This window comes from Ananas comosus, linkage group 7 (genome assembly GCF_001540865.1).
Source record: "Ananas comosus cultivar F153 linkage group 7, ASM154086v1, whole genome shotgun sequence".
NCBI classification, from domain to species: domain Eukaryota; kingdom Viridiplantae; phylum Streptophyta; class Magnoliopsida; order Poales; family Bromeliaceae; genus Ananas; species Ananas comosus.
The window spans coordinates 12,373,427-12,399,859 of NC_033627.1; the positions used below are offsets into that span (position 1 = coordinate 12,373,427).

The 26,433-nt window shown below is 36.5% G+C and overlaps 5 protein-coding genes across 6 annotated transcripts; 3 read left to right on the forward strand and 2 right to left on the reverse strand.

Moving 5' to 3' along the window:
- On the reverse strand, positions 954–5,182 carry LOC109712858. 2 transcript variants are annotated; one of them, XM_020236643.1, is made up of 2 exons: positions 5,133–5,182; positions 954–4,169 (listed from the first exon to the last, which is right to left on the reverse strand). In XM_020236643.1, exon 2 carries the CDS (start codon positions 4,130–4,132, stop codon positions 1,790–1,792), a length of 2,343 nt encoding a protein of 780 aa, XP_020092232.1. In that variant the 5' UTR covers positions 4,133–4,169; positions 5,133–5,182; the 3' UTR covers positions 954–1,789. The 2 variants fall into 2 exon arrangements, with proteins under 2 accessions (XP_020092232.1, XP_020092233.1); XM_020236644.1 differs by lacking the exon at positions 5,133–5,182 and adding an exon at positions 4,302–5,103.
- On the forward strand, positions 7,904–8,916 carry LOC109713267 (chlorophyllase-1-like). The gene is made up of 2 exons (XM_020237268.1): positions 7,904–8,146; positions 8,242–8,916. Exons 1-2 carry the CDS (start codon positions 7,904–7,906, stop codon positions 8,914–8,916), a joined length of 918 nt encoding a protein of 305 aa, XP_020092857.1.
- On the forward strand, positions 17,294–18,599 carry LOC109713147 (chlorophyllase-2, chloroplastic-like). Its single transcript, XM_020237122.1, has 2 exons — positions 17,294–17,596; positions 17,690–18,599. Exons 1-2 carry the CDS (start codon positions 17,357–17,359, stop codon positions 18,398–18,400), a joined length of 951 nt encoding a protein of 316 aa, XP_020092711.1. The 5' UTR covers positions 17,294–17,356; the 3' UTR covers positions 18,401–18,599.
- Positions 19,523–23,485, reverse strand: LOC109712345 (GMP synthase [glutamine-hydrolyzing]). Its single transcript, XM_020235864.1, has 6 exons — positions 22,481–23,485; positions 21,527–21,777; positions 21,071–21,446; positions 20,791–20,922; positions 20,537–20,712; positions 19,523–19,968 (listed from the first exon to the last, which is right to left on the reverse strand). Exons 1-6 carry the CDS (start codon positions 23,075–23,077, stop codon positions 19,845–19,847), a joined length of 1,656 nt encoding a protein of 551 aa, XP_020091453.1. The 5' UTR covers positions 23,078–23,485; the 3' UTR covers positions 19,523–19,844.
- LOC109713268 (gibberellin 20-oxidase-like protein) lies at positions 23,217–26,405 on the forward strand. Its single transcript, XM_020237269.1, has 2 exons — positions 23,217–23,279; positions 25,742–26,405. The coding sequence occupies exons 1-2, from the start codon at positions 23,217–23,219 to the stop codon at positions 26,366–26,368; spliced, it is 690 nt and encodes a 229-aa protein (XP_020092858.1). The 3' UTR covers positions 26,369–26,405.

Consider the following 26,433-nt stretch of genomic DNA (forward strand, 5'->3'; position numbering starts at 1 on the left):
TAGCAAACGGATTCTGTTGCTACCAATTCGTTTTCGATGACACAGCTTCTGCATCGACGATAGGTACTATTAAACATGATCTATACCACTAAAAATATCTAAAAATCAAATTTTATATTTTTTCGATATTATTCTCTTGTGCATCAAGTAGACGCAAAAATGAACCGCTATAAATAATATCCTTCAAAAAATAATGATAGAATTCTTACAATCAAGATCAAGAGTATAGATCATATTTTAAACAGGTTAAAAAAATTTTCTAACTAAAATTCAGTTGATTTGGATTTCTTTACGCCATTAAACAAACAAATGTCTCATACCGACCATCAATATTATAAATTTTGCAATATTTTAATCACTAAATCAATTATATCAAAAAGACATGAAATTTACTGTCTAGATACTTCAAGTAGTCTAGATCATGTTCAGCGATACCGATCATCGATTTGGAAGCTTCAACATCAAAAATAAATTGGTAGCAACGTAGGACTACCCCCCAACTTTTGACTCGCGTTGAGTCCCTCGCCCTTTCCTGAACCCAGCTTGCTGGGCTCAGAAAGAGATGGTCGGCAGATCTGCCCCATTTGCTACTAATAGTATTCATACATTTTCCGTTGGGGATTTCTTGGAATAAATCCCCACATCTTCCTTCTTATGCGAAATTTCCAATCAATCAGAATTGAGGTTAAAAACCATAGAAAGAGATCTACAATATCTTGGATGATAAAAAAAAATACTATCACTATCAGATTAGCTGATATATATAATGTTTGCTCAGAATCATATCAGATTAGAGAACAAGAGCTCTAAAGTAAGAAGATCCTGACAAAATTTCCAGCAGATATCAAGTATCAACACAACACCAGTAATTCTGCCACAAGAGTGAACTTGCAGACACAGAACAAATTTATAAAAAGGAAAAACCAAACCAGTTTCATGAGCTAACAGAGAAGTTGTAAACGAAAAACCAACGAATGAAATATGTTTATCCATTCAAAGATACTAGTCCATTCGACAAGCTCAATAAGAGCCTCAAAATCCATAATCCCCTGTCCTTTTCATCAGAAATAGCTAAATCTTGCATTACGTCGAAGTTTTGGTAGCAGAAATCAGCATATGCTTCACTATAATGCAAGGAACGTGTAAACCGTTAAAATTTTAAAAGCAACGAATTTTCCCTTGACCTGTAAGAAGAGTCATAAATATTCTATAAAGGAACACTGTTAGAGGTGGCAAAATGATGAAATTTTGTAGAAATTTCATGGGAGGCAAAGTGAAAATCGTCACACTTCTAGTGGGGGTTCCTGCAATCTTAGCCAAATCATCACAGAGGTTACGGAATTTCAGAAGTTGGAATCAGTTAACATACTGATATCCTCAACAAAAGGAGATACTACATACACATTGCTGGGCATACCCGCAATGTACTCTATTCAGCACATATGATATTGTGAGAAATGAACAATAAACGGGCATTACTTAATGCCTTACGAATGAGATCTGGATTAATACCTCTCTATCAACTGTGGGATGGATTTCTCCTCGGGAAGCCGCTAGAATGCAAGTATCAGAGGTTACAGAAGCACTCTTTGGATCAGTCACATTTTAAGTCGGTTCTCGACAAGCTTACTTAACTCAAATTTCTTTACAGACCAAGCATCTTCAGAAACTTCAGCTTCTTCGACATCCTAATTGGCACAACTTTCTTTCCCTAGTCTTTGGGATCAGATTCTCAAGTTCTTCCACAATTCTCAACATAAAAGGATCGAGGGGGAGGTGTTAGATTGAATTAGTTTTGGTTCCAGCCAGAAGATTGAGCTGAATGGAACTGCCAAGAAGCATCAGAAGATGACGAGTAATGAACATGGGCAGGAGAATCAAAGCTTTTCAAATAGCCAGGAAATTGCTCGAGTTCATTTTGCGATGAGATTAAACCAGGAACGAATGTTGGCGAGACCAGAATTTGTCTTGGGGAACTAAAAGATACGAGAGAATCTGTGAAAGGGGTAAAGGGTTGTGGTAACATAGATCCTGGAGGACCGGGCCAGTCTAGTGAAGCGGGCTTTCCCTGAGAAACAGCTTCGGGGACAGGAAAACCTGGTCTCCCCGGACCCAAATGGCTTTTGGGAGTAGAGAGAGGAATAGTCTTAGCGAAGGAACTAAAGAACATGGTTCCCGGAGGGCCAGGCCAATCTACTAAACTGGGCCTTCCCTGAACAACAGCTTCTGCGACAGGCAAAGCAGGTCCTCCTAATTCCAAATGGCCTTTGACAGTAGTAGGGGGGAGGTGCGCTATCCTAACAGCAAGCACCTTTCCTTCGATCCTGTAGCCATTCATTCGCGCCACAGCCTTAGCAGCACAAATAGGATCAGCATACTTAACAAACCCAAATCCTCTGCTTAAACCAGTGGTTTTATCCGTAATCACTCTTGCATCGGAGATGCCACCGAACGGTAGAAAAAGTTCGATTAGTTTATCGGTGTTCATGGAGTGTGGAAGGTAGCCCACGAACAATTTGGCCTCATCAATTTCTTTAACAGGCATGCGATTGTAATTTCCAGGTGAAGCACGCGTTCCTTTTTCCGGGCCATCAATCACAGGCAAAGTAGAATTAGAGTGCGGCGAACGATTAAAGGGGGGAAAGGATGCATCCCCATTTGGATATCTAATTCCAAATCCTGGGCCAGATGCGATCAATGGACAACTCACAGTAAAATGACTCGGATCACCACAAACATTGCATGATTCACGGGACATCTCATTCTCAAGTTCATATGGATTTTTCCCTGAATCTCCAAGGAAGTTGATTTGATCAGTGCTTGTTTCAGTTCCCGAGGTGGACGCAGTCAAAGGGCAATTGGCAGTCAAATGACTTGAATCACCACAAACATCGCACAATTCACTGAACACCTTATCGACCTTGTGAGATTTTTTCTTTTTCTGTGTTCCATTCCATTCAGCGAGTTCCCTGAGTTGGGCGGACTTAATTTTCAGCGTTTCTTCTCTCACAGGAACCAGTAGCCTTTCGACCATCTTAACCGCAGCATCAAGAGACTGCTGATTATTGGCGTCTATTTGCACATAGACTTCATCATCCTCCCATGGTGCGCTGCTTCCCTTCTTTGAGTCTCTTCTTCTCATATTATAACCTTTACCACGGATTATAATTTTGGCTCCTGTCTGTCTCTCCATTCTCTGTATTGTTCGACCTCCTGGACCAACTATAAGGCCAATAAAGTTGAATCCTGGGTATTTCTTATGCGGTATGTACAGCTTCTTGCATAGCTTTTGAGGTTCGTAATAGGAAAGATGCTTGAAACTAGGGTTTTTCTTAATCAACTCGCAAATTATACTTTGTCTTTGTGCTTCAAGTTTGATGCGAAGCCTAACCTCCCTTGTGTTTTCCCTAATACCCAAACAATTGTAAATAGGTGGTGGGGATTGAGATCTTTGATTTTCCGGTCGGTCATCAACCAGCTCTCGCTCTTTTAGCTTCTGATTTATCCTGAGAAGCTCCGAACTCAATTTTTGGAATTCTGGGTCTCGAAGATTCTCAAGAACTGTATCATCTGCAAAATCGGGTAACTTTAAGGGGCCCAAAGCCTTCAATTTGGCATCATTGGTGGCCCATCTCGTCTTTTTCCTCTTTTTGGCAAATTTAGTTGTTTCTTCGTCAAATCCTTCCTTTACATCCCATCCACGTCGCTTTCTCTTACCAGAGCTCCCTGTGTTCTCCTCTTTTCTTGAATCCTCGTCCCGCTTCATTCGCTTTTCTGAAGATGTTTCTAGTTTATCAGTCGACCTTCTCTTTTTCCCCGAGCTTGAATTAGCACCTTCCAACGGCAAATTGTCATCATGATGCTTAGTCCCTTCTTCACCAGGTTCCTCCTCAATTTCCTCATCTGCATCTTTCTCATTTGACTCCTCTTCATAATCAGCATATTCCTCATGAGGTTCGTCATCTTCATTAGACTCTTCTTTCCAATCATCTTCTTCCGATGCGTCTCCATCCTCACTAGCTTCCTCATTACAAACAATTTCATCATTATTTTCCTCGATCAGTTCTTCCTCAGATGGATCTTCTTCCTCCTCACTCAAGCTTGGATCGACAGAAGTTTCCTGCCTCGTCATACTTGTCCTTCTTCAAAAGTTTGTAGGAGATCTACAACTGAAATCAACCATCAAAACACCAACCCGAAAAAGACCACAAAAATGTTAAAGCCTGCAGATTACATCAGTGAATGAAACAACAACTAATTAAGTGATAAAAATCTATTAAATAATCAAAGCAAAATTTTACCCATTCTCACACCCTCATGTCAGAGCAAATATATTTCTTTCCGTCAATCGACCCTCTATTCTTGAAAAAAGATGGAGTAAAATACTTTTACCATCACTTTCGCATCTCTAACTTCTCACTCATTCTAACGCTCATGTCATTATATTTAAACCCTAAATCCTACACCCTTGTAAATCTTAAGAGGACATTTTTCGGCATAACCGTCCGAACTGTGAAAAATTGCATATATCTGCAAATTTTTTATACAAATTCCACTTTTTTAGGTATAATTGCATCATTTCCAAACTTTTGCAGGAATTCATATTCAATTGTGCCTAAATCAAACGTAATAGAAGGCTTTTAAGACAAAATTGCTTAATTATTACAAAAACTACGAATTATATTAAAGAACAATTTCAAATCAGTAAGAGCACTATAAAACCCACAAAAGTTAAGAGGCGATTTTCACCATTTTCACTACCGATCTCCTCAAGAACCTCACTTTAACATGCTAATTTAGGATCAAAACGCCACTACATGAATCTATCAGATTCCTAAATCTAAGATTCACGAGACAAATTGACGTGAAAAGTAAAGGATAAATGCGAAAAGATTGCATATTTGGCCTTCTTGAAACAAACCCAAATCAATAAATCAAAAGAAACCATGGGTTTCTTGCCCTAGATCGATAATAAACACCACGAACAAGATAAGTTACGGGAAAATGAGAAAAAAATGTCCTAAAATTGCACAAAAAATTCATGCAATCATTGGATTAAACCCTACGAAGCCCTTTAAACGAGGATTATAGAGAAATTGGAGAAAAATTCGAGGATTGGGGTTGGAAATAACCTCTCTTCTCAAAAGGGGGGGGGCGGGGGGGTGAGGATCGAGATCGGAGCCCTAATTTCGCCTCAAATCTCAATCGAACGATTTGTGCGACGGGATTAAGGTCGACTCAGGATCGGGAAATTTGCGTATTTGTCCTCGAAATTTTACGTAATTTGCAAATGTTACGAAGAAAGTTAAATGAGAAAGGAGGGAAATGAGAAAAAAAAAAAAAAAAAAAAAAAGTGAAATGTGTAACTCATAACGACATAAAATTTAACATAATAATTACAAACTGTTTATAATATAAATATAAATAAGTAAATAAAAAATAATTTTTATCATATTTTGGTGTAGATAAAATAGTTTTACAAAAGGATGGAAATGGTTGATATGACGGGTAAGATATGACGGTAGAAATAGAGATAATTATGCCGTGTGTGTGTGTAATATAATATATATATATATATATATAATATATATATATATATATATATATATATATATATATATATATATAGAGTGAGGCTACTATGCTATCGAGCCGGAGCCTTCCGTGCTTCCACCTTGTTTTCGATGTTGCGACTTTCGAATCGTCGATCGGCTCCGTTAAACTTGATCTAGAGTATTTGGAGTACTAGAAAATAAATTTTATGATTTTTCGATATCATTTGCCTAGTGAACGAAGGGCTCAAAATCAACGGCTGAAAATAAAAATCTTATAAAACGTAATAATATGACATTAAAATTTTAAATCAAAAATATTGATCTTGTTTTATTAGTATAAAGAATTTTCTATCAAAATTTCACGTAATTTGAATATTTACACCGTTAAACTTGCAAACGGCTCACCATGGCCATTAAAATTATTAATTTTGAGTCCCTTCGATCACTAGGCAAATGATATCGAAAAATAATAAAATTTATTTTCTAGGTACTCCAAATACTCTAGATCAAGTTTAACGGAGCCGATTGACGATTTGAAAATCGCAACATCGAAAACGAGATGGAAGCACGGAAGGCTCCGTGCTTCCGATAGCATAGTAGCCTCACTCTCTATATATATATATATATATATATATATATATATATAAGCACCTATTTCAAATTTCTATCGGTCGCCGGACCTATTTCAAAATTTCTCGCAAAAAAAATAACGTAACAAAACAAACTTTTAGTTTCTATTTTTTCTCGAAACATTAATATTTCTTATTCAATATCTTTTCTTTTAAAGATAAATAACTATATATTATCTGCATTCTATCTATTAATATTTTATTGTTATATTCACTTTTATTGATTGTAATCAATAATCAAATTTAAATTTAATTGCAAATATATATCTAAATTTTAATATTATTTTATTTTAAAATTTTATTGACCTAAAATTTAGAGTTGAAATTTAATTATATACTGTAAATTTCTAAATTTTTAAATTAAAATTAAATTTGAGTTTTATTCGTGAATTAAATTTACTTTGGATATTAAATTTGAATTAATAATTAAAATTTCTTTATTAAAGTGAAAAAAATAAAATTTAGATTTTGAGTTAAACGTGAATTAAAATTTTGACATTTTTAGTTAAAAATATATATTTAAATTTTGGATTCATACGAATTCAAAAATATACAAAAATATTCAATGCATATCTATATCTATATTATATATGTGTAAAATAAAAAATACAACTATATAATTATTATCGATAATAATTATTTAAATTTGAGTTAGAGATCACAGTAGAAGATGGTTAATTAAGACAACGGTTAAATAGTAAATGCATACCAATGTATTAGAAAGAAAAAATTTCTTTTTTACTCCTCAAAACGTCTGTAAGAAAAAAAGTTTTCTTTTTTCGAAAATAAAATTTCGGAAAATGAAAAGAAAAGTTTTCTATAAAATATGAAAAATAATTTTCAAAAAAATATATTTTTTCTGCGAACCAGACACAAGGAAAAAAAATTTTCAACCTAAGATAAATTTTATAGGATATTTTTCGAGGAACCAATCAGGTCCCCAAGCTATTTGGAATTGTTCCTCGGAATAGGTTGTTACCTACAAAATATATATGCCAATCTCTTTCTTTATTAGCAAAAACTTTATAATTTTATATTTACAAAATTATTCTTGTGATGCCGCTAATCTTATCATTCCGACCCTATCTCAGTCGAGACTCATCTCACACACCGATACCAACTGTGCCGTCCCAACTTTTCAGGGATCACCTATCCTAAGACTACTTCCGTTCTAATATGCTTAACTCTCTTATCCTCTTGGACCTTGCCACTATCCAAAATGCTTAAGTCAGATTAAGAATTTAATCCTACTATATCGTTCTTATATGTAGGACTACTTGGGATCTCATAATTCTAATATATGTAAAAAAAAAATATTACTTATAAATTTTTACTTCTTTCTCTCTAAAATTTATTTTCAATAACACTATATTTATAAGAAAAAAAATTAGCCCCGAAGTGCAGGTGCATTAACTAGTATGCTCATGATGGTTCAATTTTCGACCATTCCCATTCTTAATTTTCCACATTTTATTTACTTTATTTTATTTTATATTATCTTGCTAAATACGCACATTAATTACACGTAAAAATGTGAACTTGCTACGTAGTACGTACTAGGGCCGTTACTATACTACAAGTTTACTATACTACAAGTGTTCCACGTTTCCTCTCCAACCCTCTATAAATACGTGAATTATTTGCATTACTATTCCAACCACCACCATATCATCTTCTTAGAGAGAGAGAGAGAGAGAGAGAGAGAGAGAAGGATCAGCAATGGCTTCGGTGTTCGAGATCGGAAAGTTCGGTGCCCAGGTGATCAGCGTGCCGGCGGAGAAGAAGCGCGACAAGGCGTCGTCGCCGCCTCTGCCTCCGAAGCCTGTTTTGATCGTCTCGCCGACCGTCGCGGGTGTTTACCCGGTCGCAGTCTTCCTGCACGGCTTCATGCTTCAAAACCAATACTACACGCAGATTCTGAAGCACATCGCGTCTCACGGCTTCATTGTTGTCGCACCGCAGGTCTGACCGTCTATTTTTCTTACTAGTTGGACAATCGTTTTCTGACGGTTTAAACTTTTACTGATGTTCGTCAAATGATGCGAACTTCGTTGCAGCTCTACACCTTCATCAGCACACAGTCGACGGAGGACGTGGAATACGCTGTTTCCGTCGCCAACTGGCTGCCCGACGGGCTCCAACCTCAGCTCCCCGATGGTGTCGAGCACGATCTTACGAAGCTCACCCTAGCCGGACACAGCAGGGGCGGGCATGCCGCCTTCGCCGTCGCCCTCGGCCTTGCAAAAACCCCCCTCAAAGTGAAATTCTCAACCCTAATCGGAGTCGACCCCGTCGCGGGAAAGAGCAAATCGTCGCAGACGCCCCCGAAGATCCTCACGTACGAGCCGTCCTCCTTCAACCTCGACATCCCAGTCCTAGTCCTCGGGACCGGACTCGGAGACGAGAAGCCGAACATGCTGATGTGCAAGTGTGCACCGAAAGGAGTCAACCACGAAGAGTTCTATTACGAATGTAAGCCGCCGTGCTATCATGTTGTTTTGAAGGACTACGGGCATTTGGACATGTTGGATGACGATGCCCCAAAGATTGCAAGGTACGTTTGTAAGAATGGGAAGAATAGCAAGGACGACATGCGGCGGAGCACCGCAGGGCTCATCGTCGCGTTCTTGGAGGCCTACGTCGAAGATGAGAAAGACGACCTCGAAGCAATACTGGAGGATCCTCAGCTGGCGCCGGCCGTGCTCGACCCGGTCCGTCGCCGTGAAGAATGAGATGGATTCTGTATTTTAAAAGAAATTTTCATTTCAATTTCAAATTAGGGTGTGTTTGGTTTAACGTAAAACTATGAAAAAAAAATTTAGTAGAAAAAAAAAATTTCGAGAGGAAAATAAATTTTACGTCATCTAATTTTTGGTTTGTAGGAAAAAAAATATAATTTTCGTTACAGTTGTTTGATTGAAAGAAAAAAAAATATAAATAAAAAATTATTATCTATATTTTTTTATTTCATATATTATATATTATTAATATATAATTATTATCATATTACATATATTAGTATTATAATTTATGTTTATAAATAAAATATATTTAAAATATATTATGCAATAATTAAGTATATAATATAAGATATAATAGTATATATTTAATACTTTAAAATAAATTACTAGATATTTATAAATAATATTTATAAATAAAATACTATCTTTAATATATGTATATGAGCTAGGCTGGTATACTATCGGTAACACGGAGGCATCCATGCTACCAAATTGCTTTCAATGATATGGCTTCCAAATCGACGATCGGCTCCATTAAACTTGATTTACACTATTTAAAGTATTTGCAAACTAAATTTCATAATTTTTCGATATTATTTGGCTATTGATTAAAAGGTCTCAAAATTAACAATTTTAATGGTAGATGTGATGCGTTTGTGAATTTGATGTTTAAAATAATTCAAATCTGATAAAATTTTTATAGAAAATTCTTTTCACTATTTAGTGTAAGATCGGTACCTCCTTAAATTCAAATCTTTTATCATCATTTTTTATGAGATTTTTATTTTCAGCTGTTAATTACTCGTTTGATAGGTAAATAATGCTGAAAAATTATGAAATTTAGTTTCCAATTACTTTCAATAGTGTAGATTAAGTCTAATAGAACCGCTCGTCGATTTGGAAGCTGCATCATTGAAAATAATTTGATAGTACAGAGGCCTCCGTGCTACCGGTAGTATACCAACTTAGCTTAGCTCGAGTCCGGCTGGAATACTATAGATGCACCAAGGATTTGGTGCTATCGAGTTTTTCACCGTTAGATTTAACCCTTTGATTATTTTTACCTGTTAGATTATACTATTCAACCAATCACTCACTCAACCCTAGGGGGTCCGCATCATCCTAACCACGCAATTCTTAATCCAAGGGCTAAAAAACTAATAGCACCAATAGTTTAGTGCTATTGATAGTACTCTAGCCTAGTTCTATATGTATGTTAAGGGTTTTTTTTGCAAATAGCCCCCTGAGCAATTTTTATTTTAAAAATAGCCCTATCAAAATTAAAATTACAAAAATGGCCCTGTCTCTGCCACGCAGGTGCCACGTCAGCGCCACGCGAGGCAGGGCTGGGGCCAGGGTATTAAGTTGAACACGGTAAATCATTCACTATATCTAAACACAGTGAATGGTTCACCGTTGTTTTACGTATTTTTTGTATATTGAAAAGTGGAATAAGGAGTAGGGTGTCAATAGGTATGGATATCCGAAAATTATCCGATCAAACCCAATAAATTTATATATAATATTATATATATATATATATATATAAAATTTATTCGGGTTTGGATTCGGATAATATTTCGGATATCCATACCTATTGACATCCCTACTCCTTATTCCACTTTTCAATATACAAAAAATACGTAACAAAAAATACGTACTAAACACGGTGAACCATTCACCGTGTTTGAATACGGTGAATGGTTCACCGTGTTCAACTTAACATACGGGCCCAGCCCTGCCCACGTGGCGCTGACGTGGCGCCTGCGTGGCAGGCTCAGGGCCATTTTTGCAAATTAAATTTTAACAGGGCTATCTTTAAAATAAAAATTTGTCAGGGATCTAAATGCAAAAAAAGCCCTATGTTAAGGATAGTATTTTATTTATAAACATTATTTATAAATATCTAGTAATTATGTTATGGTATTAAATATATACTTTTGACGGTGCTTCTTTACATAACTCATTTTCTTATAAAAAAAAAAGTATTTAGGAGTCCAATTACTTGGTTGGCTTTGTAAACCAATTGGAATTTTCTTGTTCTTCCAATGTTTCGAATTATCAAATGAATAAAGGAGTTTAAGTGCGTAATGTGCTTAAAACCGGAGAGCTACTAAGCACTAATTTTGCAAAAAATATTCAATATATATAATAAATTAATAATGGGTTCAATCTTAATAGGTTCATGAACTCTTGTCCCTCCCTTAATGAAACCAAAACAATATCATGACCAGATTATATTGTATAAAATTTAAAATTAAATCCTTCTCAAAATAAGTTGATACTATATATTCACCATCTTCTTCCATTAATATGGTTTGATTGAAAAACTTAATTAGAACCCAAAAATTAGTTTACAAGGTGCCGCAAGAGCCACAAGTTTACAAAACGAAGCAGCTATATATACAACATCACGTACCCACTGCAACAATAAAATGAATAGGAACACCACGCAATTTGGAGAAGATGATGAACAGTTTATAAGTTGTGCTAAGTCCAGCTGTAATATGAATGTCACCGACCGAACTCGGATAATCTGATTTCGCCTCTCGTCTCAAGCACTCTCTCATATACTGTGGAACAGATGGTAATTCTTTACCAGAATACACGTGAGAAAGTGGCAAAAACCGGTACCCCTTTATATAGAGTACAAATTGACTTTTCATCAAAGTCTAATAAAAATTTTATTTAATTTAAATAGATGTAAAAAGAATAAGATATATCATGTCAAGTGGTTATATATATATCATGTCAAGTTTTAAGATTTAGATGCCGTATGAACCACAAGATTGAACAGATCATCTCAACGAAATATCTGAAGCTCAATTATCTATACTACTTATAAAAACGTGAGTTTTAAATTTTTTTCTCTTTCCAAAAATATCTCTATCTTTTCTACTAATATTTTTATGTCCAGTAATTTGCAAGTTTCAAATAATTTTTCAAATAATAATTTATTCTTAAATATAGATCTTAAATTTTTACCGTTGGATCTCATCCAATGATTAAAAATTAAAGTATCTGTCACTTTTCTTGACAAAAATACCCTCAATATCCGTTATCTCCTATCTACGCGTTTTACAAATATCTACGCATTTTCTCAAACGTAATTTCCGTCATAACTTAAAATATCCGTTATATCATATCTATGGGTTCCTTAAAAATTTTGTTTCTCACACACGTTTTCTCAAACACTAATATCCGTTATCTCCTATCTACGCGTTTTACAAATATCTATGCATTTTCTCAAACGTAATTTTCGTCGTAACTTAAAATATCCGTTATATCATATCTACGGTTCCTTAAAAATTTTGTTTCTCACACACGTTTTTTCAAACGCGTCATAAATTAAAATATCCGTTATCTCCTATTTACGTATTTTTCAAATATTTTCTTTCTCACACGTAATACTTGGGCCAATCACGTAAAATATTACTAAAAAGATTTAATACCCACCTAAGCAAAACTAAATTATTAATTAAATATAATTTTATATTTTTAAATTTTTTTAGTAAAATATTCAAAAATAATACCCGCCAAAATATCTTATGTATTTCTCAAATATAAAACATATCTTAATGCACTCGCATATTATATCTACATATCTTTGCATATAATATCTACACTATCCAATTTTTATCTCATCTTAATATTTATTCACACACAGAATATATTTTTTTGAAGACATATTTTTTTAGTAACATCTTTTTTTATTTTCACCTATATTTTTCTCAAATATTTTTCATATGTCCACATCGCTAGCACCAGTATATCGTAGCATATTGTTATCGTCAACACCAACACATTATCACTTTCGCCACCTTCGTCATAATAGAGGTATTTTGATCTCACCTGAAATTTTTTTATTTTTTTAATGTGCATTTATAGTATTTTAGCATATTTTTTTGATATTTTTTTATTTTTACATATACGTTTATCAAATATAAAGTATATATAGTGTATAAAACATGCAAAAATTTTTCAAAATATGAGCGATAGGATTCAAAATTCTTCTAAAATTATATTACTATTTTTACGATCTTTTTCAAATCAATATATATATATATATATATATATATATTTTTTTTTTTTTTTTTTGAGGGTGTAAAAAATATTAAAATTTTGTCAAATTAAGTTCAATTAATTTGAACATTAATTGGAGAATAGTAGTATAGTTAGTTCTAATTTCAATTTCATTAATAATTTTAAATAAATATATATTTTAGAAAAAAATTATTTGATATTTTTAAATAAGTTTACGTTCATTGCACGTGAATATGACTTTTAATAAATATCTGAAGCTCAATTATTTAGTACTTGCAACAACTGGGTACAACACGTGTTACATCCTTTTAGGATTTTTATGTCCTTAATTAATTAATTAATTAGCATACTAAAAACTTTATATTTAGCATTACAAGCTTGTTTTTTTTATTTTATTTAATGAACTTATTAACATCACATAATAGAATTTAATACCTTATTAAAAGCTTAATTAGGTAGCACTAAATTTATTTTTAAAAATAAAGGCTAAAATAAAAACTCAGGAAAAATCAACAAACGCTAGTACAATAGAAACTTATAAGAAATTTAAGAAAAGTTTCAAATTACGATTCCACAAAATGCATGCATATTATTCTTCTCTCTCTCTCTCTTCTTCTCTCTCTCTCTCTCTCTCTCTATATATATATATATATATATATATATATATATATATATATATTCTATAATTTATGTAAAATCACAAAAAATAAATAAATAAATAAAAAGGAGAAAACTTATTATTCCTTAAAAGTGATTATTGTTGCATTCCCGAATAGACCCCTCACATTAAATTTTTTTTTTTATGGACACTCTTAAAACATTTTTTTTCATTTGACGTGGTGGTAGGAATGTCAATGGATATGAATATCCGAAATTTTATCCAAAATCGAATCCGAACGGGATGGAATTACCCGAGTTAAACGGTTATGGATTCGGTTATGGATATAGAAAATAAAAACCTTATGAATATGGATACGGGTATGGATTTTGTATTTAACCGATCCGAACCGGAACCCAAACCCGAAGCCGAACACGAATAAATTATATAAATGCATAATTTATTTTTCTTTATTTATATAATATATAAAATATTTAATAATTTTTTATCTTTAGATCTTCATCCAACAGTATGGATTTTTAAAACCCGCCGAAGTCGGGTCCGGATTCAGGTTTCGAGTTTTTGGTCAGGTACGGATATGGGTATGGATTTTTAAAACCCGCCGGGTTCGGGTCCGGATTCGAATTTTAATTTGGTTTTCGGGTTCGGGTTCGGATTTTTAAAAACCCGACCCAAATCCGACCTGTTGACATCCTACGTGGTGGGTGAGTGGAAAGGGGTTTTTTTTTTTTGGAAAATTTATGAGAGGATTTATTTTATTTTAAAATAATTATAATAATAATAATAATAATAATAATAAAGATTGTGGGCCCCATGTAAGGAGATATGATAGGATTAGTACATGTTTTTTGGATAAACTTCAAATATCATATCTGTGGTTTCGCACTTTCTCACTTTAGTGCCCTGTAGTTTAAAGTGTATCAAGTTAGTGTCATATGATTTTATTTTTATCTTTTCGTCAGCTTTTTCGTTAATATTTCATAAATTATATATAAAAAATTTCAGATACCCCACCTTGGTTTATCGAATATTCACTTTAGTAACCTTTAATTTTAACTTTGTCATTGATTTAACGAAAAAAATTAGTAAAATCGATAATAAAAAGATAAAAATAAAATCATATGGCACTAAATTGATACACTTTAAATCGCATAGTATTAAAGTGAGAAAGTATGAAACCACAAGACGATATTTAAATTTTTTTCTATTTTTTTAAATTGTGGACCCCACGCTTCTTTCACAAAGAGAGATGGTGGGGCCTACATCTTTTTTGAAAATGAGATATGAAAAAGCTATATTTATGAATCTCAAATGACTCCCCTTTTTAATTTTGATGTGGGCCCCCTTTCTCTCACATGTGAGAGAAAGAAAATAATAATAATAATAATGGGGGTTTACATTTTTCTCATACCAATACGAAGATAAATTCGAGGTGGGTTTATATTCAAGCTTAAGATTAGATTTGAGCTAGACTTGAATCAGATTTGACTTAGCCATATTTGAATTTTAAAATTTAAATCTAGCACATCACCCTCTTTTCTTATTGCACTGAAATATAGACGGTGGCTAGACCCGAAAGATTAAGAGAATTAAACGTATTAGGACAGGAGCAGTTCAATAATGGGTGACCACATGAGAAGTCTGGGCGTCACAGTTGGTATCAAAGCTAAATACCAGTCGGAAGTGTGAGATAGGTCTCGACTGAACCAAAATTATACAGTGGGGAGAGCGAGACTCTCATACTGTTGATTGCTGTAAGTGAAGCGCAGCTAACCGTAAAGTTGGTTTAGACTAGCGAGACGAGTCTCATATCGCATGTTACTTATGAGTTGAGCCTAACGAGGACAGCAGTGCTTGGGGGGGAGAATGTGGAATATGAGACCCTGTATAGTCCTATATATAAAATATAATAGGACTAAAAATTCTTAACCCAACTTAAACATTTTGGAGAGTGACTAGGATGGGTAACTCTCTGGAAAGTCGAGACGTTCCATACTAAACATTTTACAAATCTACTGTTCAATATGATGTCGAGGTTCGGACGAAAATAGCACGTTACCCGCTTCGTTTATTTCATTTCGAAATAAACTTAGCTAAAAATATGAGTCAACTAGGATTCGAACTTGGGTCTCGGATACCAATTAACAAGCCCTTTGCCACTTGCTCTAGGGATGATCGGTCACGAGATCAACAAATTACCTCAACTAAAAATTAGTAAAGCGTGGTCTCTCAACGAAGTCGCTCTCAGTAATAATATTCTTAAGAAGCACAATAGTACGAGAATATAATTTCATTAAAATTTGAGAATGTTATTTTGATCCTATCTCATATAAATGGTGTCCACAAAATCTAAAGCTCAATTATTGAGTACTTGCAACAAACGTGGTACTAACACAAGTTGCATATGCTTTTTAGCTTTTTTATGTCCTCAATTAATTTGCATGCTCTACAAGCTTTTTTTTTTTTGTACTATTAATGAACTTAATTAACATCACATAATAGAATGAATTGATTTAATACGTTGTTACAAGCTTAATTAGGTAGCACTAAATTCATTTTTAAAAAATAAAGGCTAAAATAAAAACTTAGAAAAAAGTCAACAAAGGCTGGTTACAATAGAAACTTCTAAGAAATTTAAGAAAAAGTTCCAAATTACGAGTCCACAAAAACAAAAACAAAAACAAAAACAAAAGGAGAAAACTTATATATCCTCACATTTAATTTTTTTGATCGACACTCTTAAAACTCAAATGAATATATATATTTGAGTTTTTGTAATTAATCAGGTCAAAATTTTTTGTTAAATTTCATGGATTAATTGGACATTAGTAATTAATAATGTGATTTATTTGCTACGAGATTGTTTACAGTATTAAATATGATAAAATTGTCAATTAATTTGCTAAAAGTATTAATTTATTTGGCTAAAATTACTTAATTTTCAAAGAATCAAAAGTTAAGGGGGTCACAATTAAACATTTATAAATGGAAAAATTTTATGGAGAACTCCTCAACTACAGGCTATTCGGAAATAAACCCCTACATTTCTTTTTCTTAGTCAATTAATCCGTATTTTTTCAACTTGTATTATTTTAACTTTAAGTTATCTTTAAATTTTAATTAAAATTTTCAAATCGTATCCAACTGTGTAAATTTATTGCATCAAAAAATTTATTTAATTTACTAAAACTCCACTACTCATATATATTTATTCTAATTTTGAAATTTTGAAATTTAAATTGTATTCTACGGCACAAATTTATTTCAATCTTAAATTTTAAACTGCACTTCGCAATCGAGATTTATTTAATTTATCCTACAAAAACTTTGCAGTCCAAATTTATTCTAAAATTAATACGTAAATCATATTCGATAACTTATTAATTTTGACAATTAATATTTATTATTATTATAGTTCAAATAATTTGGGAATGAATAAATCCAAAAGCACAGGGACTAATCCAACACGTAACTAAGTGTTAATTTCCGAATACGTTTGTAACGGTTCAATTTACGGCCATGCTCTGTTATTAATTTCTCATGTTTTATTTATTTATTTTATTTATTGAAAATAACTTTGAACAATACAAGGAAAAGTGTGAACTTGCTACTAGTGCTATTACTACTGCATGTGCTCCACATTTCCTCTCCATCTCTCTATAAATATGTGAATTATTTGCATTACTATTCCAACCCACCACCATATCATCTTCTTAGAGAGAGAAAGATATTGAGAGAGAGAGAGAGAGGGGGGGAGAAGGATCAGCAATGGCTTCGGTGTTCGAGATCGGAAAATTCAGTGTCGAGGTGATCGTCGTGACGGCGAAGGAGAAGGGCGATGAGGCGGCGTCGTCGTTGCCTCCTAAGCCTGTTTTGATCCTCTCGCCGACCAACGCGGGTGTTTACCCGGTCGCGGTCTTTCTGCACGGCTTCTTGCTTCAAAACCGATACTACACGCAGCTTCTGAAGCATGTCGCGTCTCACGGGTTCATTGTCGTCGCACCGCAGGTTTGACCGTCTATTTGTCTTACTAGTTCGACGGCTGTTTTCTGACGGTTTAAACTTTTACTGACGTACGTCAAATGATGCACCGCATTGCAGCTCTACACCTGCATTCTGGCGAACTCGACGGAGGACGTAGAATCCGCTGCCGCGGTCGCCAACTGGCTGCCCGACGGGCTCCGACCTTTGCTCCCCCGCGGTGTCGAGCCCGACCTTACAAAGCTCGCCCTAGCCGGACACAGCAGGGGCGGGCACGCCGCCTTCGCCGTCGCCCTCGGCCTCGCAAAGACCCCCCTGGAAGTGAAATTCTCAACCCTAATCGGAGTCGACCCAGTCGCGGGAACAAGCAAATCGTCGCAGACCCCCCCGAAGATTCTCACCTACGAGCCGTCCTCCTTCGACCTCGACATCCCGGTCCTAGTCCTCGGGACGGGGCTTGGAGATGAGAAGAAGAACATACTCTTCCCGGCGTGTGCACCAAAAGGAGTCAACCACGAAGAGTTCTACTACGAATGTAAGCCTCCGTGCTACCACATTGTTATGAAGGAGTACGGACATTTGGACATGTTGGATGATAATGCCCCGAAGATCATCGCAAAGTGCCCTTGTAAGAACGGGAAGAATTGCAGGGACATCATGCGGCGGACCACTGGGGGGCTCGCCGTCGCGTTCTTGAAGGCGTACTTCGAAGGCGAGGACGGCTATCTCCAAGCAATACTGGAGGATCCTCAGCAGGCTCCGACGGTGCTCGACCCGGTCTCTCGCCGCGAAGCGAAGAATGAGATGGATTCTCTTGTTGCCTTTCTCTAAATTTAAGCTTCGACAAATTGCAATGTAATAGTACAACAATAAGATCAAATAAGGTCATTGTTTTACACATCTATCTTTTAGAGGATATGAGCTCAAATCATCGTCCCGAAGTCAATTTTAAGACATTTGATTCGACGATCTGAACCGTTAAAAGAAAAAAAAAAAAATTTAAGGTATATAAAGAAGTTAGTAAGAGTAGGTCTTGTGTGCTATTAGGTCTCCGTACTTTTAAGTTGTTTTCGATGATGGAGCTTCCGAATTAACGATCGGCACCGTTAGATTTAATCTAGCGTATTTGAAATATCTAGAAAATAAATTGTGGTTTTTCAATATTATTTACCCAACAATTGAAAAGGTTCAAAATCAACGGCTGAAAATAAAAATCTCACAAAAAAATGATGATATAGCACTAAAATTTTTTATCAGAGATATTGATCTTGTTGTAAATAGTATAAAGAATTTTTTATCAAAATTTCATCTGATTTAAATACTTCTACACCATTAAACTTACAAATGGTATATATCACCATTAAAAATTGTTGATTTTAAATGCTTTCGATCGTTGGATAAATGATATCGAAAAATCACAAAATTTATTTTCTAAATACTTCAAATATACTATAGTCTAATGGAGTCGATCGTCAATTCGAAAACTCCATCATAAAAAATAGCTTAAGAGAGCGGAGACCTCTTAACTGCTCCTAATAGCACACAAGACCTAGCCAGCTAATAAAATAAAAATTATGAAATTTCAATCGCATTAAATATATCAAAAGGATCTAGCTATTTGATTTCTCGAAAATTTACCAAAGACTTTTTCTAGAAAAAATAATTTCGCAAAAAATTAAAAAAAATCCGTTCTATAATTTTTCTTTTCTAAATAAAAACTCTGAAAAACAAAAAGAAGACCTCTCCATCAAATTTGAAAAAAAAAAAAATACTAAGAAAAATTAGTTTCTTTCTGAGAATCAAACGGGAAAAAAAAAAATCCAACTAAAAACCATTTTATGGGATTTTTCCCGGAATCCAAACACCACAGTATAAACACAACAATTTATGAGCTATAAAATTCATACTGAAGTACACAATTAGCATGTTCCTGATATCCAACAGACCAAACAGTAGACCAAAAAATTAGGATTCCATTTCAATCTCAAGATATGTGATAACAAACTTAATCTTCCAGCTAATACATAAGATGGAAAAAGAAGGTGAAGATCGTCAATGATCTTAAATTGAATCACCAATAAACATTCATAATTCTATAATGTGCTACAAGAATTTCTTCCTCATCTATTGCTTGATTTAAATGCAGCATATATTCCGAATCTTTGAGCTTGTCCTACTTTACAGAGATATTCAGCAGCTTCATACTTAATAGGAGGAATAAATAATAATTTGGAAGGAAAAAAGATTGCTTTTCTTCCTTCTCTCTTCTTACTAATCATTCCCATTCGACGGTGGCCGGTGGTTTCGACGTGATATCCTGGCACACGCGGTTCACGCCGCGCACATTGTTGCAGATCTTTCGAACCACGTCGACGAGGAACTTCTGGTCAAAGTAATACCTAGAAAAAAATTGAAGAGTGAACAACCGCAGAGAGATCAAAATAACCATGATGATAGCATTCGGAAGTGGCGCGGAGATATGGAACAGTGGGCTTAGGACTAGCAGGCATCGCAGAAAAGAAACAACCCCAGAGGTCAAATTAGCAATTTCACGAGTCATCAGTAGTACGCATTACCAAGGCTACGAAATATGCTATCAGGATGAGATAAATCACCGCAAACATTTCAGTAGTTTAGGTAACAGCTCCTGCTGAATCGACTACCACCCTGTTTCATCATCTAACGTTAAATGATAAAGCAACGCAAGAGCCAACATTGATTATCATGCATATATCTCTCACACTGTCAATGAAAGTTAGATTACGTTTATCTATCTGAACAGTATTATGCAGATCCTATTGAAGCATCTTCTTGTTCCTTTTCTATGCGCGATCGTCGGGAACCATTTTGACGTTTATCAAAAGTATAAATACATATAAATAGATGAATTAAAGGTAACAATTATGTAGTAGAAAAGGCAAAGAATAGAAAACTGACATTTCTCAAAAGAACTATAATATTACTCACCAGTCGGCAGTCATTCCATCCTCACTAGTAATCGCTCGAAGAACCACCACATGAGAATGAGTTCGTTGGTCGCCCTGAACTCCAACTGACTGCACCGGCAAAAACACAGCAAAGGCTTGCCATATTGAATCATAAAGGCCAGCATCTCTAATTGACTGAATAAATATCTCGTCCACCTGAGGAAATCAAATTGAAAAATTTAAACGTCGAATTGCTGCAATAGACGACTTTGTACTTCTGATGTGTAATATCACCTGTCGAAGAATCTCTAGGGCATTTCCTTCCGTAACATCACCCAAAACACGAACAGCAAGGCCAGGTCCAGGGAATGGATGTCTCTTCAAAAATGAGTCGGGTACATTTAATATGCTTCCCAGTGTCCGTACCTTACAAAGAAATAAAAATACAGAGTATAGCAGTTTTTGAATTTCCAAAGAGCTAACATGGAAAAAAAAATTCACATTATGTTAGTTCACTCGTGCGAACTTTTTAGACTAAACATGATAAAAGTTGTGTGGAAATAGACGGACAAACCTCATCTTTAAAAAGGAGTTTAAGGGGCTCGATAAGCTTCAGCTTCATATCTTTTGGAAGGCCTCCTACATTGTGATGACTTTTGATTGTGTGAGAGTGGGTCCTCCCGCTCCCAGGGGGTGGACACGACTCTATCACATCTGGATATAAAGTTCCTTGAACCAAGAATGTAGGTCTTTTCCCTAGTTTCTGCTCTAACTCGTGAGCAAAATCATCAAAAATCGCAATGAATTCTCTACCAATTATCTTTCTTTTCATCTCCGGGTCTTTGACACCTTTTAGCTTACTGAGGAACTGCTCAGATGCATCAATACAAGTAACGGGCAGATGTAAGTCTCTCTCAAAGGTTGACATCACCCGCTCTCTCTCCTTATACCTATGAAACAGAAAACACCTTATTAGATCAAATCTGTGATGAACACTCTTCTATCGATAAAGTAGTAAAAACTGAGTTACCTTAACAAACCATTGTCAACAAAAACACAGTGCAGCCTATCTCCAATTGCCTTGTGAATGAGAGTCGCTGCAACAGTTGAATCCACTCCGCCAGATAACGCACAAATGACATGCTCGTCGGATCCTACCATCCCATTTATGACTCTGATCTCTTCCTCGAGTACGTCTTGCATCTTCCAGTCAGCAGTTACCCCACAAACATCAAAAAGAAAATGCTGCAGTGTTTCCATTCCTTGTGTCGAATGAGTAACCTACAACGATTCGAAGAAACGAACATCATAATGAGGCATCAAAAGTATTGCCACACTTAGGCATCCGAAAAATAACATAATGCTGGCCCATGGAAATTCTCCATAAATCACCGACTTCCACCAAGAATTTTGAGACCAATAAGTTTCACTTGGGGATAAGTAGCACAATATATCGATTTCACACACAAAAATGCTGTCGAAACATTGAAGGAGCAACCAAAAAGAGATATCTTGTCGGACTCGAGAAACTAAACAACAAAAAAGATATCTTGATGGGTTGTTGTAGATCCAAGAGTGAAAAAAACTTAGAAGTATGTGGATAGTGCTACACTTCTACAAGTATTCTAGCTCAACTCCAGATATATAAGAAGCCATAAATTTATGAACATTTAAGTATGTTACATCAAACTATACTAGAAGCGAAAATTCACCCGTATTCAACAAACACGTGAAAGTGAAACAAACAACCCAACAAGGCATTAATACATCACTTAGCCAAAAAGTGCTTAATCCAAAAGCTATTTCTCTTCATACAAGAAATCGACAAAGAACAATCGCTCATGTTTATTTTCGCTAAGTTTCAATTACAATAGGGCAAAATTGATTCTTCCTACTACTGTATAAAAGATCTACAAGAAATCGATATAATTATCGAAAGAAACGCAAGTATTTACCCTAAGGAACACAATTATCGACATTTTACCTCTGGATGGTACTGAAGCCCATAGAACTTCCTCGAAGGGTCCGCGATCGCCGCGACGGAGCCCTGGACGCTCCTCGCGACCACATTGAACCCCTCCGGGAGACGAACCACCTCGTCCCCGTGGCTCATCCACACCGTCTGATGCCCCCCGGCCGCATCGGGGCCGTAGAGCCCCGAGCCGCCCGCATCCGCGGCGACGGCGATCTCCATCTTCCCGTACTCCTGCTTCTCCCCGACGGCGACGACGCCGCCGAGCTTCTGGACGAGGAGCTGCATCCCGTAGCAGATGCCGAGGACGGGGACGCCGTTCTCCTCGGCGTAGCGGAGGAAGCCGTCGGGGAAGGAGGGGGCGGCGTCGGTGTGGACGGAGTGGGGGCCGCCGGAGAGGACGACGGCGCGGGGGCGGAGGTCGGAGATGGAGGAGAGGGGGGAGGTGCCGGAGATGCAGAGGGAGAGGACGGAGAGCTGGCGGATGCGGCGGGTGATGAGGTGGGTGTACTGGGAGCCGTAGTCGAGGACGAGGACGAGGTTCCCGCCGGCGGCGGTGGCGGTTACGGCGCCGCCACCTCCTGCGGCGGCGGCGGAGGGCTTCGCCATTAACGGGGTTGAGGCGAGGTTTAGGGTTAGGGTTAGGGTTAGGGTTTAGGGTTTGTAACAACCCTGAATAAATGGTAGAAATAGTAGTAATAGGAGTTAGTATGGGAGAGTAGTAAAAGTAGCAGTTTTACTAGTTAAGATGGAGAATAAGGGCGGCAGCCGGTCGGAGAGGAGGAAGCGCGCCAAGCGGGACGGCGGGAAGGTGCTCGGGTGGAACTCCGATGAGGACTAGGGCATCCTGGGTGCTCCGAAGGAGAAGAGGGAGGATCGAGGTAGATGGGCGGAGGCTTCTGCAGGATCTGGAGGGCGGGGGACGAGAGCGGAGGAAGAGGTAACTCGATAGCGGGTAGCGGGCGGTCGGATTACCGGATCGGGCGTAAAACACGGACCCAAGCCCCGCCCGGTTGTGGATAGTGCGGAGTAGGCGGACCCGCGAACCGCTTACCCGATTATCATGTAGTTTCGGACCAAACAAGCCCACCCGAGGCCCACAAGCAACCAGATTCAACCCATCAGGCCTCAATTCCCATTTTATGTCAAATTGCTGTTAAGCCCTCGTAGGATAGTTTAATTTCAATTCAGTACAAGCTGTATGGGATATATATAGCTAATAGGATGTAATTGGAAGGTATCGATGAAATGAAATATTGCTTATCTTCTTCCCCAATCCTTCTCTAAATCCTTCTTTGCTTCTAAGCTCCCTAATTCTCCTCTCTCTTCTCTACTTCTAATCCCTATCCTCATCTCTCTGTATCTCTCTCTGTCTCTCTCATTCCCATCATCTCCCAATTCACGCTCCTCAATCCGAGGTCTCATCGGATCGCGATTGGGATCAGGTTGGTCACGCCATCATCCCGGTTAGCCATCCATCTCCATTGAGGGTTGCTAACAGGTCCGGCACATTACAGGGTTTTGGGGGGGCAATCAAAGAGAAGAGTTTATAGGCGAGCGCTCGTGATCGCCCAACTGTTTTTGAGAAATCACGACCGTCCATCTTTTCTAAACAGGCGAAGGTAGGTTTTTTTTTTTTTTTTTTTTTTTTTTTTTTTTTTGCTTGAACTCGGCAGAGTTGGATAAGTCGACGCCGACTTCAGCGATTTTCAAAAAGAGCGCATGATTTTTTCTTCATTTTTTTAAAAAACAAAATATACACATCAACACCAAGAGTTAGGTATCAAAATTCATGTACCAACTCCAACATAAGCTCAATTTAATATTCATTTTACATGTTTATTTTTTCTTTAGATGAAAAAGACTCTCATTTACTAATATTTTGGGTCCAAATCAATAGCTATCTGAATATGATGTACCATCGCAAGCAAATTTTTCTTTGTTTAATTATTTTATGTGAAATCCACATATGATTGATGTATTGTACATAGAGATGGAGAATTTTTTAGTACTATAGTTTTGATTCATCAGTAAATATAAGAGCTTCTGCTTCAGTATTTAAAGTTGATAGAACAAGCAAATAAATCTACACCCCAAATAATGAAAACTAAGTATAGCGTAAAAATTTTGTTTTCTACTACGACAGAAGCAGTAGAAAAAAAACGTCGATTATATAATTTAAGCTTTAATTTAATCTCAAGTTAAACTTCGATGTGTTATACTAGCTGGAAGATTTAACAGATTTTGGTAATTGTTCTTCTGAATTAAACCAAATGAAAAACTAAATTGACTTTTTCAGAGGACTGTTGTGAGCTGATGTTTTTGTGACAATGAGGAATTAATTTAAGAAACATATGTTAATTTTTTGGATTTAAATCAACTTGTATTCTTATTTAAAAACAAAGATCACCACAATTTGTATAAAAATGTATTTTGGACACCTTGAGTAAGACAAGTTGAGCACTCCCATAAGAATCCACATGAAACCCTATGCCTAAATCATGAATTTATTAAATTAAAAGCCATATGGATGAGAAGCACTTCTTATAAGTTAGCTATTTCAAGCTCTACCATTGAATCATTCATTTAAAACCTCTCTCTCTCTCTCTATGTTATAAATAGATATTAGGATTGCTACGATTACCCTATAACACTGCACTTATGCATTACTGATGTGTTATCCGCAGATTGACTTGCACAGCGTGAACCAACACGTCAGCAGATATAAGAGAGATCGATAAGAGTTACTACCTATAACATCTCTCTGCAAATATATATATGTAGATGCAATACCATGTGTATTATCAAACCAATCTCTATCTCTTTCTCTCCTTGAGAAGATGCAAGAACTTCAAAAGAACACTCTCAAACTCCCCACCCTAGACCACTCACAACCCCTCCACCCTTCAACCCTCAACTCCCTCTCCAAAGCATGCAAAGAGTGGGGCTACTTCCACATCTCCAACCATGGCATCTCAACTGACCTCTACCGGCAACTCCGTGCCATCTCTCTCGACGTCTTCAACCTCCCTTTAGGCACCAAACTCAAAGCAAGCCCTCGCACATCCGTCAACACTTACACTCCACACTTCATAGCGTCCCCTTTCTTCGAGACCCTCCGTGTCTCTGGCCCTGACTACTTTTCGTCGGCAAAGAGCTCGAGTGACGCCCTCTTTGAAACACCGAACGAGGAATTATGGTACATCTACTCTTTTTCCATATGTTTCTAAGTTTGTAACTAACCCTTCTTTTCATGTATGAATAGCGAATTAAGTTCTTCAAGAATATGGAAGCAAGATGATGGACCTATGCAAGAAGATAGTTTACATCCTTCTAAAGTGTTTAGGAGATGGCCTCGAGACTAAATACTACGAATCGGAGTTCGGTCAGTGCCACGGATATCTTCGGATCAATCACTACACACCACCAAATGATATCGATGGAGTAGAAGGTGTCGAAGGGCTTGGAATGCACACTGACATGAGCTGCATAACAATTTTGTACCAAGATGAGACTGGTGGGCTTCAAGCAAGAACTCAAGAAGGGGGTTGGGTGGAGATCGAGGGAAGCGAGGGGGCTCTCATCGTGAACGTCGGAGATTTGATGCAGGCGTGGACCAACGGTCGTATGCGATCGTCCGCGCATAGGGCGGTCTTAAGGAAACCGACCACCTGCTTATCTTTCGCCTTTTTTTGGTGCTTTGAAGATGAGAAGTTAGTACTTGCACCTGATGAAGTCATCGGAGAGGAGGAACGGAGAATTTACCGGCCTTTTCTCTGCAAGGATTACATGAAATTCAGGCATAATATTGAGAAAGGGAGGTTTGAGAAAGTTAGCTACACTATCGATGGGTTCGCGGAGGGTGATGCTTTAGATTCTAATGAAAAGATTGAGAAATAATGGGAAATTATTTGCTATTTATGCTGCATTTGTGTAAGTCTGGTGGCATGGATTAGTAATTATCA

Coding starts and splice junctions, on each gene's coding strand:
- LOC109713147 (XM_020237122.1), top strand. CDS start 17,357: ATGGCTTCGGTGTTCGAGATCGGAAAATTCAGTGTCGAGGTGATCGTC. Junction 17,597..17,689: donor TCATTGTCGTCGCACCGCAG/GTTTGACCGTCT, acceptor ACCGCATTGCAG/CTCTACACCTGCATTCTGGC.
- LOC109712858 (XM_020236643.1), bottom strand. CDS start 4,132: ATGACGAGGCAGGAAACTTCTGTCGATCCAAGCTTGAGTGAGGAGGAA.
- LOC109713268 (XM_020237269.1), top strand. CDS start 23,217: ATGGAGAATAAGGGCGGCAGCCGGTCGGAGAGGAGGAAGCGCGCCAAG. Junction 23,280..25,741: donor CCAAGCGGGACGGCGGGAAG/GTGCTCGGGTGG, acceptor ATAGCGAATTAA/GTTCTTCAAGAATATGGAAG.
- LOC109713267 (XM_020237268.1), top strand. CDS start 7,904: ATGGCTTCGGTGTTCGAGATCGGAAAGTTCGGTGCCCAGGTGATCAGC. Junction 8,147..8,241: donor TCATTGTTGTCGCACCGCAG/GTCTGACCGTCT, acceptor ACTTCGTTGCAG/CTCTACACCTTCATCAGCAC.
- LOC109712345 (XM_020235864.1), bottom strand. CDS start 23,077: ATGGCGAAGCCCTCCGCCGCCGCCGCAGGAGGTGGCGGCGCCGTAACC. Junction 20,923..21,070: donor AACTCCTTTTTAAAGATGAG/GTTTGTCCGTCT, acceptor TTTCTTTGTAAG/GTACGGACACTGGGAAGCAT. Junction 20,713..20,790: donor CCCTAGAGATTCTTCGACAG/GTGATATTACAC, acceptor TGATTTCCTCAG/GTGGACGAGATATTTATTCA.